General features: G+C 37.1%; 2 protein-coding genes across 6 annotated transcripts; one reads left to right on the top strand and one right to left on the bottom strand.

The window, feature by feature from the left end:
- Positions 1–534: 534 nt before the first annotated feature.
- On the top strand, positions 535–6,779 carry LOC148999989 (uncharacterized). 5 transcript variants are annotated; one of them, XR_016170808.1, is made up of 6 exons: positions 535–1,013; positions 1,317–1,482; positions 1,592–4,649; positions 4,735–4,867; positions 6,145–6,210; positions 6,327–6,779. XR_016170808.1 is itself a non-coding variant. In XM_089140656.1 (5 exons), the coding sequence occupies exons 2-4, from the start codon at positions 4,401–4,403 to the stop codon at positions 6,177–6,179; spliced, it is 417 nt and encodes a 138-aa protein (XP_088996782.1). In that variant the 5' UTR covers positions 535–1,482; positions 1,592–4,400; the 3' UTR covers positions 6,180–6,210; positions 6,327–6,779. The 5 variants fall into 5 exon arrangements, 1 of the variants encoding a protein (XP_088996782.1); XR_016170810.1 differs by having other exon boundaries at positions 535–1,482; positions 1,592–1,842; positions 4,506–4,649; XR_016170809.1 differs by having other exon boundaries at positions 535–1,482; positions 1,592–2,113; positions 4,506–4,649.
- Positions 6,780–14,502: 7,723 nt separating this feature from the next.
- Positions 14,503–16,049, bottom strand: LOC148999988 (V-type proton ATPase catalytic subunit A-like). The gene is made up of 7 exons (XM_089140629.1): positions 15,967–16,049; positions 15,791–15,875; positions 15,491–15,547; positions 15,251–15,322; positions 15,010–15,111; positions 14,812–14,875; positions 14,503–14,727 (listed from the first exon to the last, which is right to left on the bottom strand). The coding sequence occupies exons 1-6, from the start codon at positions 16,002–16,004 to the stop codon at positions 14,822–14,824; spliced, it is 408 nt and encodes a 135-aa protein (XP_088996755.1). The 5' UTR covers positions 16,005–16,049; the 3' UTR covers positions 14,503–14,727; positions 14,812–14,821.
- Positions 16,050–17,943: the final 1,894 nt, after the last annotated feature.

Here is a 17,943-nt window from a genome sequence, read left to right as displayed (position 1 = left end):
GCGTAGGTGACCTTAAGAATGTTGGAGAACCGTTTTCTGAATTTGACATGAGAGTTTTGGCTAAAAAAGAGGTTGGATTTCTTTAGGTTGACAGCTTGGCCACTTCCTTTGCAATATAGATCAAACAAGCTTTAAGATTGCACACCTCATTAAGTTTAAGATAAGAGAATAGTAAACAATCATCAACAAATAAGAGGTGTGTCAAAGGGGGAGCCCTATTCTTTGGGTTTTGCTATTGTCAAGCGCAATTAATGCGCTTGACGGTTAAGCGCACCGTCCGATTAGATCGGACGGTGCGCTTGATCTTTTCATTAAAATAATCAAAACTCATGTGTAAAGTGTAAACCCTGTTGTTGCTGACGGTTCGGTCCAATGATAAATAAAACGGTTCGAGTTGGGCGGTTTGAGTGATAGTTTTATACCTGATTCAAAATACGTAATTTAAAATACGTATATACGAATTCAAAATCCGGCGTCTCAATTGAAAATTTCAAAATGTTTTGAAAAACACAAAACCCATGCTTTCACCGCCCAACTCATTTTTCGTGTGAACGATTCCGAGCTCTGAAAATCTGGAGAAGAAGAACAGCAAGCTGTAGGTTGAGAAAAGTGTTATCGAAATCAGTTGCGCTGGACAGTAGCAAAATTGCAAGTTGAGCAGCTACTTTCTTCTTGGAGAGCCATAACTGGAATCTTGATTCTGCTATTTCGACCTACCTTGAACATAACAGTTCCAATTTCAACAGAGAAGACGAAGACGAAAGCAATATCATCAGCGATTTAGCTTCTCATCCTCCTCGTCCGCTTCAGTCTCCTTCTCCGTCTCCGTTGATCCCACCTCCCAATTACCAACCGATCACCGCCCCCATGTCTTCGCGAGACAAGAAGCCGGTGAAGCCCTCTGGTAATCGTACGGGAGGTATTCGGACGTTTTCTGATCTGAACCGTGCTTCTGGTCCTGGCTCTGATGATGATGATGCCCCTCAGAAGTATTACACTGGTGGTCAGAAGAGGTACCACTACGCTAATTTTCATCATTTTCGAAAGAAATTATCTTTTAGCGATTTTTTTTGGGTTGTTATTCTTCATATTCGGATGCTTATTTGTTGTTACACGCAATTATTATGATATGCATTTATGTTTGATGTTTTGTTTTGAACTCGCATTCATCCGGTTTGATTTGTAAGTCTCTTTTCTGGGTTTTATGGTATTTTTTAAGGTCCAAACACTCGGATTTCGTTAATTTCCCTACCTCATTCACAAGTTTCTGACATGTTTGACCCGGAACTACTGTTCTTTGGTAATTTGATTTGTAGAAATAATATTTGATGATCCTGCTGGAAAACTCGTTGCTGCGACGGTGCGATCCCTCCTCTCAAGATTTGCTTGAGAGTCAAGTAACTGATTGTTCGTGGTTTATCTGCTGCGGAAACTTGTATGCAAGTGGGAAGTCCCTACGACTTGGGAATACCCTAATTTTGGGTCCGTCGCGGTGTCATTCATTTGGATTTTGTTTTTCTATTTTGATTATATTGTTGTTGGTGTTATTGGATCCATATGTATCATTTAATTTTGGAGCTACTCTTTCCAGGTTGAATTCAAAGTATCGTGATTGGGGTGATGAGAGACTTAGCGAGATACTTGAAGCGCTTCAATTACATGCACGGCTAGACTTTTCTCTATAAGTTGGTGATTTGTCATTCTGTCTGTTTTTCATTTGTATAAAGAGAGGTAAAGAGGGTCGCTTCAAAGGTTACTTGATATCATGGGCTATCAGAATTCTGTGTTTGGACCAAGCGGAAGTCATGTTGATGACTCCCCTGTCACTGGTGGGGGATTGAGGTGATTCTTATCCTGTCCTTGGTCATATTTGTTTTGTTTTGTTTCTGGTTTTGGTTTGTATCTATGTATTATTTTTTAATGATATTTAGGGCACGTTGACTATTTTCTTTCGTAGCACAGCCACAAGTATTGTAGAATTCAAAATCTGATGGCTCTGATCAAGTTATATTGAGCTTACTCTGAATCTTTGTACTTCAACTTGAGGGGAAAAAAAGGACTGGCATAAAAATGATATAATGAAACTGTTGAGTTGGCTTCCTTTCAACAACAAGTAAGCAATTAGTTGCAATTACATGTCATCACTACATTAATTTAGTTACAGTGTTGTTTCTCTTACTAGATTGTCATGTGGCTGGGCCAATTACATGTTGTCTCTTGTGCTCAGACACTATGCATTATCAATGCAAGTCGTGACATGTCATCACTCATTGGTCATAGCCTTACCTTCAAACCTTAATTGTGACCTAACCCTAACCTAAAGTGGACACCATATTTTAGCCTACTTGAACTTGGCTGGTTCGCACAAGATCCTGGTAAACTGGAGCCTAGTTGATCCTTTCCAATCTAGGGCTACATTAGTATTAGTTTGTAAGATTTTCTTGGATCTCAAGCAGCTGATTTCATTTCAAGCAAAGATATGCAAATGATTTAGTGGACTTCATGGTCAAGCAAGGAGTCATAAGGTTTATCTAGTGTTTTGGAAATGTATTCCATTGTGATCCCAATTGCTTTGGAGTTCTTATGTATTGACAACAATTGTTGTAGGTGGTGACACACCTGCTGGCTTTTGGTGTTGATTGAACTTGTTTGTGACTCTATCTTTATCAATATTTTTATATTAACAAAGAAAGTAAAAAGGCTGGTGAAACATCAAATATGACTAATGAGTAATGACTATGAACAATTCTGGCTTTCTATTCTATTAGCAGAGCCATAGGTACTAACTCTTTATTTTTAATTTCCCCTCTTATAGTGCTATTAGGCCGTTAATATTATCCAATTCCTAGTTGTCCTTTAAGCGGTGAAACCTTAAAGACGATCCACTCATCAGACTTGTGGGATAGGTGCCGACATGGTTGCTATATAAGTCAATTTCTGAGGTGTTATCTGGTTTATGACATTAAATATAATTGAAAAGTACAGCATAATCCTAGTCATTCACTTCTATATTGACCTGGATTACTCCAATTGTCATTTCATTTGTGGGTTGAAGGTTAGAAAGTCGTTTCATATATTGGGGATATATTGAATCGAAGCATGAAAGATGTTTGTGGAATCGAACCATGCCTCTTGACTAGAAAATTGGTAGTGTTTCTGTTATAGTTCCAAGTAAATCCTCACTCAATAATCACTGCGACTGTGGAACTAACTTGCTGATGCAGAATATGGAATTGCATTAGACGAGATCATCTTCTATTCAGCACTAGAGTGTTTCCTTATAATCTAAAATGGTAAACTTGATAATCTTACTATTTTTGAGAATTGAATTTATTATTTTGTTTGAAGTTGGCTTGGTTTTTTTTTATTTTTTTTATTTAAATACTCTATCTGGTGCGTTAACTGTATTCATTTCACAAATTATAGCTCTGTGATTCCTTTCATCGTTAACTTTAGCAGTGTAATGCCTCTTCTATTCCTCAGTGGATTTGTTGGCACCTTAAGAAGCTGAATTGATTCTCTTAAGGACTTCTTGAGCGTTATCATCATCTTTTGCCCTTGTTACTTCGATCAATTCGATAGTTGGAGATAATTAGTTCAAAAAAGGTTTTAATTTTGCACTTACTGAGGATTTTAGAAGAATTCATCGTTTTAATGAACTCTGAGCACAAACAGGGATCAGCCGCTAATCGAGCTAACAGGATCGCATTTGGTATTCTTGTGATATCTATTTTTAGGTGTCCTGAAGGCACTTATTAACTTTAATTATTAGTTTAATCATGCTTTGCTTCTAAGGTACTTACTGAAATGGAAGGTTAGATTGAACATGAGGATATGGGGAGATGTAATTCTACTTGCTTGAACACAAGCAACTTAAGAATGCTACTGGTAGTGCTAAAAGAGTTTAATAATATGCCTAAAAGTGCTCTTGCAGAAGAGTGGGGTTAAAAAAGGTGAATTTACAACACCCCCCCCCCCAACCCGAAAAAAGAAAAAGAAAAAAAAAATGAAGAAGTAAAATACAGCCTAATTTCTGAACTCTTATGCTGTGCACGTAAAAGAAAATAATGGCACTGATACATGTTAAATATATGTTTATGCTCTTTTAATTATCTAGAATAATTTTTCCTATTTCACAGGACTGAGAGAATGTCCCACTCTCTTCTCCATTTCCAAGTTAAGAACTGTATTGTCTTGGACCTGATTAGTACTGCTTTAGGCTTACAATTACTGTTGCTGACAGTTTCTTTTTTTATCTTTGGATTAGTTATTTAACAACTGTTATCCATTAGCTTATTGTTGTTGGTTTTATTCTTATTGTTCTTCTGCAATACTTATTTGGATCTAGAAGATGTATTTCCTTCCAACTGCTTTTATCATTTCTTTTAATCAAAATTCTTATGTGTGGGAGCTATCGTTTCCTATGCTATTACAACAAGTTGAATAGTATAAACCATAATGTAGCGATGAATCACATTTCCTCTCACTATTTTTATCTTTGCCAGGTGTCTGGACCTGTTGTTGTTGCAGATGGAATGGCAGGGGCTGCAATGTATGAACTTATTTTAATTTTTGTCCATTTGCAGTATTCCAATTCAGACACTGTGGTTTATGTTGGTTGTGGAGAGAGAGGAAATGAAATGGCAGAGGTGTGTAGCTCTTTGGCCTTTTCTGTTGTTTGCCAGTCCTTTTACTGTCTTCAAAGCATTATACCTTTTAAGGAAAATTTTGCAGGTTCTTATGGATTTTCCTCAATTGACTATGACACTGCCTGATGGCCGTGAAGAATCTGTTATGAAGCGCACAACACTTGTGGCAAACACTTCAAACATGCCTGTGGCTGCTCGAGAGGCCTCCATTTATACAGGTCGGTATTTTGCATTTTTCTTGCTGAGATACTGTGGCTTTTCAAACTCTGAGATTTTCTTCATGAATTGAATTGTTGAGAAGATGTCGGTATCCCAGTTGTCATAGGAAAACCTGAGATTCCCTTCTTGAATTGGAAACACTGGGACATTCTCATTTTAATAATTTTGGACCTTAAAATTTTTGTAGGCGTGGTTATGTTGAATTTTGTGATTTCTTTTTCCAATGATGTTTGCGTTACATCAGCATAGGTAGGATGCTGTGATGGAAGCTGATACGCTTTAGGGGCATATGTGAATCATACTTTTAGGCTTTAACTGTGCTTGGATGTAAGAAAACTCTGCATGTATGGTTCATTTTCAGAAGTCCAGTGACCTTTTACGTGTAAAATATTTTTTGGTTTACCTAAGGAACTTGGAAATATGCTTGATATTGGTAATTCCTAGAAATGAGGGAGTAAGAAGCATGTATGCAAATTGGATGTGTGGCCTATAAGACTGGTTTGAAATTCAAGATACATTTCTGTTCATTGGAGAATTTCTCTGTTGTTTTCTGGTCGCAGGTTCAAAATTTGTATGACCTATTATGCATTATATATTAATCTAAACAATTGAAATGTAAGCAGTTATGTGAAGTTGTAGACAGGCTCATGATTGGCTAACATATAAAAGACTGAACACTAACCAATGTAAATTTACCTTTTATTTTTCCAGAAGTTAAAAATTTTGGGCATTTTGCTTGATGTTGTTCCCCATCCAAATCTTGAAGTGGATGATCCAAGGTTAACCACCAAACTTTGATGAAGAAGCTAAATGGAGGATCATAGTAAAAAACTCCATATTTTGTGGCAATTCATGGGAAAAGTGGCAAAATTGTGCTTGACATGTTATGTTGTAAAAACCATCTTGGGAACTTGGGATCCTGCTTTTGTACATGGGCCTTGTATTTTTTGCCTCACAAATTGTCCCATGTATTGCGCTAAAATTCTGTTTTGTTCACTGTTGATTTACTGAATTTGAGATTCTTATCTGTATCCTGACGCGACAGTTGGCAGCATGTTTGCACATGTGTCCTGTGCTGATTTTCCAATTTTAAAGATGGTGTAGTAATCTATTGCATTCTGATTCAATTTTCACAGGTTCGAGTAGATATGCCTCCCGCTTAACTATCAGTGTTCTAATCATTTTTATGTGCAGTTAATCTGAAAGAGAAAAGCTTTGCGCTAGTTATGTATACATCTTTGACTTCCATCTGTGTTGGTTCTTTTTCTTTCTGCAGATGAGCATTGGGAGGAAATGGAAGGAGATTATTGACGTTACTGATAAGATAACTTACAGCTTCCATGTGAGTGGAGTTTGGTGATGAATGCTAACATTACATCCTTATTTGATACCATCTCCATCTCATGCTTATTGATTGTCCTCTTTCTAACCCATGAGTCACCCATTTGCGTATTGCAGGATGATTCAAGGAGTCAAAAATCAACTAGAGGCCGATACAATGTGTGAGGAAACAATTTTGGCTTCTTTTTTTTGATGCGATGTGTGAGAACAATTTTGGCTTCTTGTTTTTGGGTTTGGGATTTCTCTTTTGGGGTTTTGGGTTGAGGAGTGCTCTGAGATGTAAACTGAGATGACAATTTTACTTTCATTTTTCTTGTTGATCTGCTACACAAAAAGCTACCTGGAGTCTTTATTGTAAAACAACTTATTCTACTATGTACTATTATGCTTTGTCAGTGTCTTCTTTTGTGGTGATTTCCATACGATTAAGATTTATAAAATTTAACATTTGTCTGTTTTGGTCGTCTTCCCACCTCTAGCATTTTATAATGTGGACAATGACCTATATATGTAATGGCTTTTGCACCAGCTGCTCTGGATCTACTTGAGAAATTCCCCTTGGCCAATCAAAACGGAGTAGTGATGTTTTAGAATACACTTTGGAGGAAATGGACATACTTTGAAATTACGTTTCTTTTTAAACGGAATGATGAAATGGAGTCGTTCCGTTTAAACAGAAACTATTCCGTTTGGTATATGAATTTTATGAAACGGATTGGTGAAAAGAAAGTAGAGGTTGCAAACCTTGTTGCTCCAAAGCTTCCTGTCCTCATAAGATTCTAACTTTTCAAGGTCAGTCCTCTTGTGCTGGCATCCTATAGATAGCTGCAGCATAAGAAAAGCTTATCAAAAAAAAAACAAAAAAATCATGTTTAAGCTATCAACTTTGCATGGCATGTAAGTGAATTGGGCAGTTTCTGGATAATAGAACTTCATTTTAAAAATTCACTTGCCCAATCACATTTAAAGAAAACAAATTCAATTGTTCAAGAATCGAGTTCTCAACATTGTCAATTTACACTGCCTATGGATCTCAATGAAACTTATGATGCCCCCCCATCAATGCTATAGAGCTTGAATATCATTCAGTATTGGTTGGATTGCAATCTTGCTATTGTCATGCGCCATTAATGCGGTCCAACTGTTAGATTTGAAAATGTAATAGAAATGTGTTGCATTCCATGATTGGTCGAACTCTCGATTAGTTATTATATTTTCAATCTGCAAGAGCCCGAACCTACTAGCTTCACTGATCATGTATGGTTATAGTAATGAACGCCCATGTTGTATGGTGGCAGTTAAAGCACCAATCTTGTGATTCAAACGTAAATATTAGAACATTATAAATTGACCCCAATTTGAAATACAGTTAAAATATAATTTTTATTTTAACCAAGTTAGTAAAGCCGTCAATGGCCGTACAACCAGGGAATTCAAGAATGCCATGTGTTATTGTTTCAACCGCATTTTGGAGAAAATGGAATTTGTGTTTAAAGTTGGTAATGCATGTCAGTCCCAGACGATCGACCGTCTACCCAGACGGAAGACCGTTTGGATTTAGTAGTCCAGACGGAATTTCCGTCTGCCCTACTGGTGTTTGAAATATAAAATCAGAAAACCAGCTAGTTCCTTTTTAAACGGAATCACTCCGTTTCAGAAGACTCATTTACCAAACGGAATTGTTCCTTTTTAAACGGAACCAACCCGTTTTAACATTGACGAAACGGAATGGGTCCCTTTTAAAAGGAACTACTCCGTTTCATAAGACTCACAGATGAAACGGAATCACTCCGTTTCAGAAGACTCATTTACAAACGGAATGGTTCCTTTTTAAACGGAACCAACCCGTTTTAACATTGACGAGACGGAATGGGTCCCTTTTAAAAGGAACCACTCCGTTTCATAAGACTCACAGATGAAACGGAATGGTTCCTTTTTAAACGAAACCACTCCGTTTCAGAAGACTCATTTACGAAACGGAATGGTTCCTTTTTAAACGGAACCAACCCGTTTTAACATTGACGAAACGGAATGGGTCCCTTTTAAAAGGAACCACTCCGTTTCATAAGACTCACAGACGAAACGGAATGGTTCCTTTTTAAACGGAATCACTCCGTTTCAGAAGACTCATTTACCAAACGGAATGGTTCCTTTTTAAACGGAACCAACCCGTTTTAACATTGACGAAACGGAATGGGTCCTTTTTAAAAGGAACTACTCCGTTTCATAAGACTCACAGATGAAACGGAATGGTTCCTTTTTAAACGGAATCACTCCGTTTCAGAAGACTCATTTACCAAACGGAATGGTTCCTTTTTAAACGGAACCAACCCGTTTTAACATTGACGAAACGGAATGGGTCCCTTTTAAAAGAAACCACTCCGTTTCATAAGACTCACAGATGAAACGGAATGGTTCCTTTTAAACGAAACCACTCCGTTTCAGAAGATTCATTTACGAAACGGAATGGTTCCTTTTTAAACGGAACCAACCCGTTTTAACATAGACGAAACGGAATGGGTCCCTTTTAAAAGGAACCACTCCGTTTCATAAGACTCACAGATGAAACGGAATGGTTCCTTTTTAAACGGAACCACTCCGTTTGAGAAGACTCATTTACCAAACGGAATGGTTCCTTTTTAAACGGAACCAACCCGTTTTAACATAGACGAAACGGAATGGGTCCCTTTTAAAAGGAACCACTCCATTTCATAAGACTCACAGATGAAACGGAATGGTTCCTTTTTAAACGGAACCAACCCGTTTTAACATAGACGAAACGGAATGGGTCCATTTTAAAAGGAACCACTCCGTTTCATAAGACCCAGTGTTAAAACGGAATAGTTCCTTTTTAAACGGAACCACTCCGTTTCAGAAGATTCATTTACCAAATGGAATGATTCCTTTTTAAATGGAACCAACCCGTTTTAACATAGACGAAACGGAATGGGTCCGTTTTAAAAGGAACCACTCCGTTTCATAAGACCCAGTGATAAAACGGAATGGTTCCTTTTTAAACGGAACCAATCCGTTTTAACATAGACGAAACGGAATTGGTCCATTTTAAAAGGAACCACCCCGTTTCATAAGACTCACAAACGAAACGGGCTGGTTCCTTTTTAAACATAACCACTCCGTTTCGGAAGACTAATTTACCAAACGGAGTGGTTCCTTTTTAAACGGAACCAATCCGTTTTAAAATAGACGAAACGGAATTATTCCGTTTTATAAGGAACCACTCCGTTTTATAAAACCCATAGACGAAACGGAATCGTGTCTTTTTATACGGAACGACTCAGTTTCGTCATCCTCTATAGATAATACGGAATGGTTTCTGTTTAAACGGAACAACTCCGTGTCATCATTCTGTTTAAAAAGAAACGTAATTTCAAAGTATGTTCATTTCCTCCAAAGTGTGTTATAAACAAAAAGACATCACATTCGACGGCTTTATTCACTTTGTTCATTGGAGACAAGTTAAATTTATACTGTATTTGAAACAAAATATTTAAAATGTTAAATGAATTGATTTAAGCTTTATAGGAAATGTGGATCACATAGAACATAGGAGGCATCTTTCAGTTGGCTAATCCAATTTTCATACTCTATAGGTGATCTTCCTCTACATCACATTTCTCATGTACATTTGACCCCAAACATCTAAAATGATAAATTTGTGGGATTTCATAATTTTTTACAATCGAAAGTATATGAAGGCAATGTAGGTCCATGGCAAACAACTGCAGCCACATAATTTGTTAGATAGGCAGTGGCGAGAACCATATCACTCATTCGCTCTAATATTGAGATGGGACATTACACGCAAAAATTAAAGCATAAACAACTTATTACAAATGAGTTTTGTTTCTTTCCAACACACCATTTTGAACCCATACACCTCTAGGGCAAGGTACAATCACAAGTACCACATACAACCTGCCATTGTTATTATTCAAAATCTTATTTTTCATGGTAATTAGTTGAAGGGAGAAGTTTTTTTAGATCCACTAGATAAGAATGTAGATTACAAGATAAGCAGGTTTCAAAACCAATAAGATTTGAAACCTGCTTTAGTCTTTCTGAGGTGACCAAAGAAATTAAGAATTAATCAGAATCTTCTTCATTATCCTCAAAATCAGAATCACCAGCAGGTTCTTCCTCGCTCTCTGAATCTCTGATCACATATGTGGTCTTACCCCAGGCCAATGTTTGCTTCTTTCACAAAATTCCTCTTGAAAGAGCAAAACAGAATCTTCCGTTGGCCTGGTTTCAGACCATCCACCATAGACGGGATTGATCTTTGCAGATCAGCCATGGAAAACAATATCAGCTCCTTGTTGACAAAATCACTATACTTTATTAGCTTCTCTTTCTGATCAAGGTAAGTACCAGGCTGCAAAACGAGAAATAACGGCAACATCATAATTTGGTGGATATACAATTTCTAACTTCCAAAAAAAGCCCAAAAACCCAAAAATCCACTGTGTTCAGTTCAACCATGAACTATACATAAGCTGCCATATGCGTGTAGACCTTCATTTAAATTCACTGGAGCAGAAAAATACCACTTAGTTTTGATGGAATATTGAAGAGGAACCAACTCACCACTTGACAACATGGATTAGATCAACTACTTGTCATCCACAAGATAGATCAAAGCATTTCAATCAGCCACATCCCAGCAGCAGCAGCAAACTGCAAAAACAACGCATGATAAAAAAAGTAAGCAATTCAAAAGGAAAATCGTTCAGTGGACAATGTTTATAAAAAATACCAGTATATAACACTAGAATAAATCTCAAATGATGATGCACCATTAACATTACTTGAGGTCTCAAGGCAATATCAAAACTAATTGAATCCTCTTACTACAAAACTTCAAAGGAAAAAAAATCCTGAAGGTAGCTGCAAGGATATATGAAAAACAAGAATATGTGGTATGCATTTCCAGCCTTGAGCATGGGTTTCTCAGTCCTGCCTCCAACTGCAACTTGCCCAATCATGGCTCTGCACCCGGTTGGTACAATCTTTTTGGAACCAGAGGGAAGCTTGATCCTACCAATAAATACAAAAGCAGACCAAGAGTGTCAAAAATAATTTTATATCAGTAATAACGGCTTCTCAAATGTGGAGTTTTTATCACAATGTAGCATCCAATCACAAAGACTTTGCTAGATAGATGAGGCTTATAATTTAAAGAAGCAAAGTACTCAAACACATAACACTCTCTAATTAAAGAAGCAATATAAAAGCTTTCAGCAAGTATGATTTAGAAATAACTTAACAGCCATTAAAGGTACACAAATCATACAAATTAACAGCTCATGACATAAATGGCAATCGTACACTTGCACATATTAAGCAATGAATACTAGGAGAATCGTACACTTGCAAAAATGGGAATGATCAGATAAAGCAGTTAAGGATCAAATTGGGTTAGACTGATCCCATAATTGTTGCTTGCCAATGAAACATGTCTTCCGCAACAGGACCTATTAAGAAAAAAAAGATTCATGGTATAAATCTTTTATATCAACGCGACAGATATGAGAAATGGTCATTAAGAGCTCTATCTACAAAACAAGAAAACAAGCACCCATGTGTAGCAGTTAAGACACAGATTGATACATCACAGCTTAAGATGGGGGGGGAAGCAGTAATTAAAATGTTAGTAAAGCAAATTAGACGCCGTGGAGAGATGTGCATAAAGGGACAATTTATAATTAGGTTAGTGTTCTCAGTCACAGTTTCATACAAATAAACAAATAAACAAATGGCAGAATGCCAGAATGGCATATCCACATTTAAAATAGATTAAAGAATTTTTTGAAATAACTAAGTTTGCAAACAATTAATGGCTAAAACCAGATCAAGAAGAATCTCCATATCGTGTTAATTGAACAAACAAAAGCTTATAATGAACTCCCTGTAGAGTTAACTTAAAAAAAAAAAAAAAAAAGAGGATCAGCATAGTTTATATGTAGTGACTAGTTTAAGAACAGCAAGCTTGTAAGGCATTGAATTCTCTATTATAATTAGGTCGTTAGAACAAGGATCAGCATAGCTTATATATTATATCAAGTAAGGCCAGAAGCCCAAAATATAGTTGATTGGAGGGCATGATCATGCAGCCAACCCTTTTGATAGTGATAAGGTTGAGTTGCCGTTGTTATCGTGGATTTAGAAAGACACAGACAACCATTCAACCAAAAAAAAATTGTTCAATTCTTAACCTAGCTAGTCCTAGTATTACAAATACAAAAAAAATCACAAAAAAGAATGTGATACAAGGAACATGTTAAGATCGGAACTGGAGTTGGGATTCCTGTTAATATCAATCTGGGCCACATCAGAATTGGGGTGAATTAATCAAGAGTTGGCCATAATCTTCCTCTACATTCTGTACATGTATAAAGTAGAACTGGATTTCCATTCTCAAATCTTTGGATGTAATATTGAACTATCAAAACAACGGGCATGATAGCAATCAAGATCCAAATAAAGAAAGAAGTAAAGAACCCATTTTGGTTAAGCCATTTAAGCATCATGGATCCTTTTTCATTAATTTACATATTGTCAGTTCTGGCAACAAGACCATTATAAAACTGACCAACAGACATACGACTTTATCACTGAGGGAGTTTAAAGACAAAATCATGGGCATAGTCGTCAAGGTGGCAGACAAAGTGACCATGGCAGTGGAGAGGGTCCAAGAAGCAAGAGTTTGGATGCCTTGATAACTATGATCATATGGGCACCAATAAGATTCATAATTGATCTCAATACAAATGTATAGGCTATCTGCCAAGAATTAGTTTATATCATAGAATCCAGGACAACATTTAAGTCAACAGCTATTCAGAAGACGTTCTCATCCCCAAATTCAGGAACAATATCAAACACCAAAAACTAGCAACTTGCCAAACAGGGTATAAGGATTTGGTAACTGTAGCTCATGAAAAGAACAATAAATCTTATATAGGAGTTCCAGAGCTAAACCTTCGAAGATAGCAGCTATGAGAATAGAACTCTGTCTCGGAAACTCCTCCCGTTGATTGATCCAGGAAGAAGAGTTATCTATTTATAATACTTAGTCTCTCACAATCCTATCATGGTACAAAGACTAAATAACACAAGTCCAGGTCTCGTATGATTTGTTTGAATTTGAATTTACAACAAACTCTAGTCTTTATCCTTAACAGAAGCAAGAAGGGGGGGGGGAAATGGGGCTATTCCACTTCGAGATTCATACCACGAAAAACCAAATCCCAACCAAAAGCAGCCGGGCAATAGTTCAAATATGATACTGACAACACAACAAGTCATTCTACTATACTGAACAACATATGAATACACAAATACCACAAGAAAGCAGAGAAATAACACCAAAAACACATACCCAAAAGCTAGATTGTTCTTTTTTCCCCTTTCCAGCCAAAAGGGTAGGAGATAAAGAGAGAACTGATTCAATTACTGACCAACTTAAAGGGTTCTCCAAAAATATAAAGTTTAGAAGGAAAAATCAAAGACTGAGTGGTTTGTACTTCAGATTTTCAGTACACTAACAAAACAAAATAAAACTCAAAAGGAAAGCTTTATCGATTAAGAAGTAAAAGTTCGATTCAGAAGAAGAAAGAAATTGAGATTACCTGGGAAGAAGGAAAGCTTTAACAATTAATCTGTTCACAACTGTTGATATCATCAGGTGTGTTCAATCACTGCTGCCACATATGGCAGAGAAGCTATACAGCTCAAGAATTCCCCACCGACTCCAAGATCTAGATCCTCTCCAATAACAAATTGCTGGAGCCAATGTTAGTTTCGTTAATCTAGTTTGAATCTTAATTAATTGGAGTTGCAAGATTGAAGAAGAACCCTTCAAAATCCATCAACAAACTAATACTAAAATAAATTGGAAGAAATTAAAGCAAGGATGGAGTTGAATTAGATGCAAACCTGCATCGAACAACTGGGCAACCAGAAACAAGCTCCACACAGTGTTTGCAGATAGGGCATCTGGTCCATTTCTTCTTCTGAACAAGCTCAGCAAACAGAATATCATTCCTCTCCCTTATCTTCACCGTTCTTCCACACTTCATGCCATGGAATTTGCAGAGATAACACAACAATTTCTTGCAATTAGGGCATTTAGTTTTCTTAACATTACTCTCTCCACACTCATTCAGGATCAACGGTGAACAATCCTGGTATGGACAATATACTCTCTCCCACTTTAGAACTGCTCCCTCGCTAAGCAGATCACACCATTTCTTGAACTGTTTCTGCATAAGAATTGAACGACATGAAAATTAAAAACTAATAATCTTTTAATGGAATATCATATTGAACACCAAAAGAGGCAAAGAGAAGTCAGCCATTTGGTCATAAATCACATCAAATGAAACAATTATCCTATGTTGATAGCAGAAAAAGAATCAAAAATTTGTGCGCACTTCATAACAGATTCTTCACGGCCATCAGGCAGTGTCATAGTCAATTGAGGAAAATCCATAAGAACCTGCAAAATTTTCCTTAAAGGTATAATGCTTTGAAGACAGTAAAAGGACTGGCAAACAACAGAAAAGGTCAAAGAGCTACACACCTCTGCCATTTCATTTCCTCTCTCTCCACAACCAACATAAACCACAGTGTCTGAATTTGGAATACTGCAAATGGACAAAAATTAAAACATAAGGACTCCAATGATAGGTTGCAATGGTCCCCAGCCAACCAAAGGAGAATCCAAGGCTGTCACCAAACTGAAATGGGTCATACTCCAACATATAAAAGACAAACAAACCTTAGAAAGAGCTTGACTAATGACTGTTTTCCCACAACCAAATGCTCCAGGGATGGCACAAGTCCCACCAAGAACAGAAGGGAAAAGGGCATCAAGGACACGCTGTATAAAATATTCAACAAAAATTTGAGAAACTCCTGATTAAAATGAAGCAGTAAAACAACAGCCGAAGCCTTATCCCCACTGAATGAAGCTGTCAGGGATAATAACATCAAACAATTCATTTTATTTGTTACAGAACCTGTCCAGTTAGGAGAGGTGTATCAGCAGCAAGTTTTGATGCAACAGGCCGTGGTGTACGGACAGGCCAAGTCTGCAAAAGGTAGACAAAAACCGGTGTAAGGAGACTTCAAGTTTTGAATTGTTACTTAACCCAATTAATAAAGAAGAGAAAAAAGGGGGGGGGGGCAGGGCAGCAGTATCAGGAAGCAAAGATCTGCATCTAAGTTGAAAGAATACCCAAAGTTAATAAATTCAATACCTGAAGCATGGTAAATTGCTTTTTGACACCTTGAAACTCAAGCTCTAACACAGTATCCTGCAGAAACATAGTAGGTTAAGCATATATCCAGATGAAATTTGTTTGATATAGTGAACAAACAGAAGAAAACATGAGATTGAGAATTTGTGATGCATCAACAGTGTTAAGCTCTGGATCAACACCACTGACTTGTACTGGCACATATTTGCAGATAGATAGGGAAAGGAAGAAAAAAAGTATATTGACCATCAATGCCTTCAGAAGGCCTATTATAAATACAAAGGATCTTGGCTGACCAACCTTTAGTGAGTATTGACCAGCAGGTGCAATGTAATTGACCTTCCCCATAGCAACAGGAGGAAGTGTAACATGGTGTTGCATCAAACTGTTCTCAAAGACGGTCTGCAATACAAAATAATTTGCTTAAAGACAATACTAGAGAAAATAACAGAGGTTTGCAGTGCAGTACCACACACCAAACCACCATTTTACAGTTTTTTCCACTTTTTGTCATAAAAGACCCTCAAATATTTGCAAAGTTAAACTGATGTGCACAAACTTACAGCATATAAGTCTCCGCCCGTCCGCCGGTTAGAAGATCTCCCTCACCTGCACCAGTAGAAGAATTAATCAAGTATCTAGCAAGTCAAATTCAAAATGCCATAATGAACTCTATGTTGATAGGTTACCAATTTTTTTGGGTTCGAACTCCCAGAGGATGTCCTTGTCCAGAGCTGGTACAGAGACCCCACGAGGTATGTAGACATCACCAGATATTCTAGCGATAGTTTTCAAAGGCCTCTGCAGTGAACAAACAAACATTAGTTCATGACAAGTGAAGACTTAAGCTCCCGTTGAGAAAAGACTCCTTGAAATAAAAAATTAAAAATAAAATATTCTATAATAAATAATTTGTTATTGCGAAATGGAAGAAAAAAGAGACAAGAAAGTACTAGATCCAATGAAATGAACAATGGCAGTTGGAGTCAAACCTGAATTCCATAAAAAATGTTCCCCAAAATTCCAGGTCCCAACTCCACAGAAAGAGGCTGCGATGACAACAAATAATATGCAGTGAAGTTCTCTTAACTTTGATCTCTAACAGAAGCAGGATGAAACTTAGGATTACCTTGTGTGTTCTTAGAACAGGATCATTCACCATCAATCCAGCTGTCTCTTCATAGACTGCGGTTCAAGCAAAAACCAGTATCCTATTAGCACTTAGATTATGCTATATCAAACAAATGTTCAGATTAATGCATGAAAATCACTAATAATTGAAAATAATATATATGAAAAGCGGGCCAAGAAAGCCACTACTTGGTCTGGTCCTCCCTATTCTCAGGCCTTCACCCACTTCTATTTCAAGTTTAAGAGTTTCTTTATGTTTTAAGTCATAAGGGTCTGTTCCAGTTGGACCAGGGGTTTCATTGGTCCAATTTTAGTTAAAAACATTCACTTTTGTTTCAAGTCTTTAAGTTTAGATCCACATCCTTCTTAAAACCACTTAAGACTTTAAAAAGAATGGCCACTTAGAATTGACTAGAAGTTTTTCTAGTCTGACTCCTCCACCGCTTAAAGGTTTTCATAAATAAAGACAAGAGATGATTTCTAGCTATTAAATTTTCTGTTTTTTGCTCCTTGTGTGGATCAAGGTGTGACTATGTGTGTGATCCAGCCAACACCTTGCAGCGAGAGGCCAGGTGCCTTTGCTCCACTATTTCAGTCAGTTAAAGTACTGTCTCTTGCTTACTAGTCTCCAGTTCTGCCCTTACCGTTGCCAGTGATTGCCAAATCTTATATTCACTAGGACTGATGAATTTGAGGGCAAGTCTCTAGTCTGATTTGAGAATCTTCCACTCAAGTGGTGCATATCCATATCGGCAGTCTGAATTGAAATCTATTGGCTGTTTAGCAGAGTCCTACTTTGAGTAGGATTTTGGGTTTGAACGTTTAAGTTGATACCCTATATCCCAAGATCTGATTCATTTGAGGTTTCCATTGTGTTAATGATTCAGAAATCTGTCCATCATCTGGACTTTATTTTGAAAAATAGATCCTATCCTAGTATTAATAGGATTCCTCTATAATTTCCTATCCAACCATTGGAAATTGATGGAGGTTTCAGAAAAATATCTACCTCCCTAAGGATAAAACTCAACCCGACTTGTGCGATCGATGTATGCCCTTCAAGCTCATAGGAAAATCCTATAGGACCATGATATGACCAGCTATGATGTATGGTGCATGGTGTCAGTCTGTTAGGAAGCAACATATAAATAAACTCAATGTAACTGAAATGAGGATGCTAAGATCGATGAGTGGCAAAACTAAGAATGATAAGATAAGAAATGATCATATTCGAGATGGTCTAGGTGATAAGCTTCAAGAAAGTCATTTGAGGTAGCATGGTCATATTCAATGGAGACACAGAAATGCCCCTATACAAAGAA

Source organism: Hakea prostrata, chromosome 11 (genome assembly GCF_041222555.1).
Source record: "Hakea prostrata isolate BN-2017 chromosome 11, UWA_Hpros_2, whole genome shotgun sequence".
Taxonomy (NCBI): Eukaryota; Viridiplantae; Streptophyta; class Magnoliopsida; order Proteales; family Proteaceae; genus Hakea; species Hakea prostrata.
The sequence above is the reverse complement of the archived record's forward strand: the minus strand, read 5'-3'. Positions and strand labels throughout refer to the sequence as shown.

Bases quoted from the DNA above. Each gene is read 5' to 3' on its own strand.
- LOC148999989 (XM_089140656.1), top strand. From the start codon at position 4,401: ATGTGTGGGAGCTATCGTTTCCTATGCTATTACAACAAGTTGAATAGT. The intron at 4,650-4,734 runs GTGTGTAGCTCT...AAAATTTTGCAG, and splicing joins GAGGAAATGAAATGGCAGAG to GTTCTTATGGATTTTCCTCA. The intron at 4,868-6,144 runs GTCGGTATTTTG...TTCTTTCTGCAG, and splicing joins AGAGGCCTCCATTTATACAG to ATGAGCATTGGGAGGAAATG.
- LOC148999988 (XM_089140629.1), bottom strand. From the start codon at position 16,004: ATGACAAAAAGTGGAAAAAACTGTAAAATGGTGGTTTG. The intron at 15,548-15,790 runs GTTGGTCAGCCA...ATGTTTCTGCAG, and splicing joins CTGGTCAATACTCACTAAAG to GATACTGTGTTAGAGCTTGA. The intron at 15,323-15,490 runs GTATTGAATTTA...TACCTTTTGCAG, and splicing joins AGCAATTTACCATGCTTCAG to ACTTGGCCTGTCCGTACACC.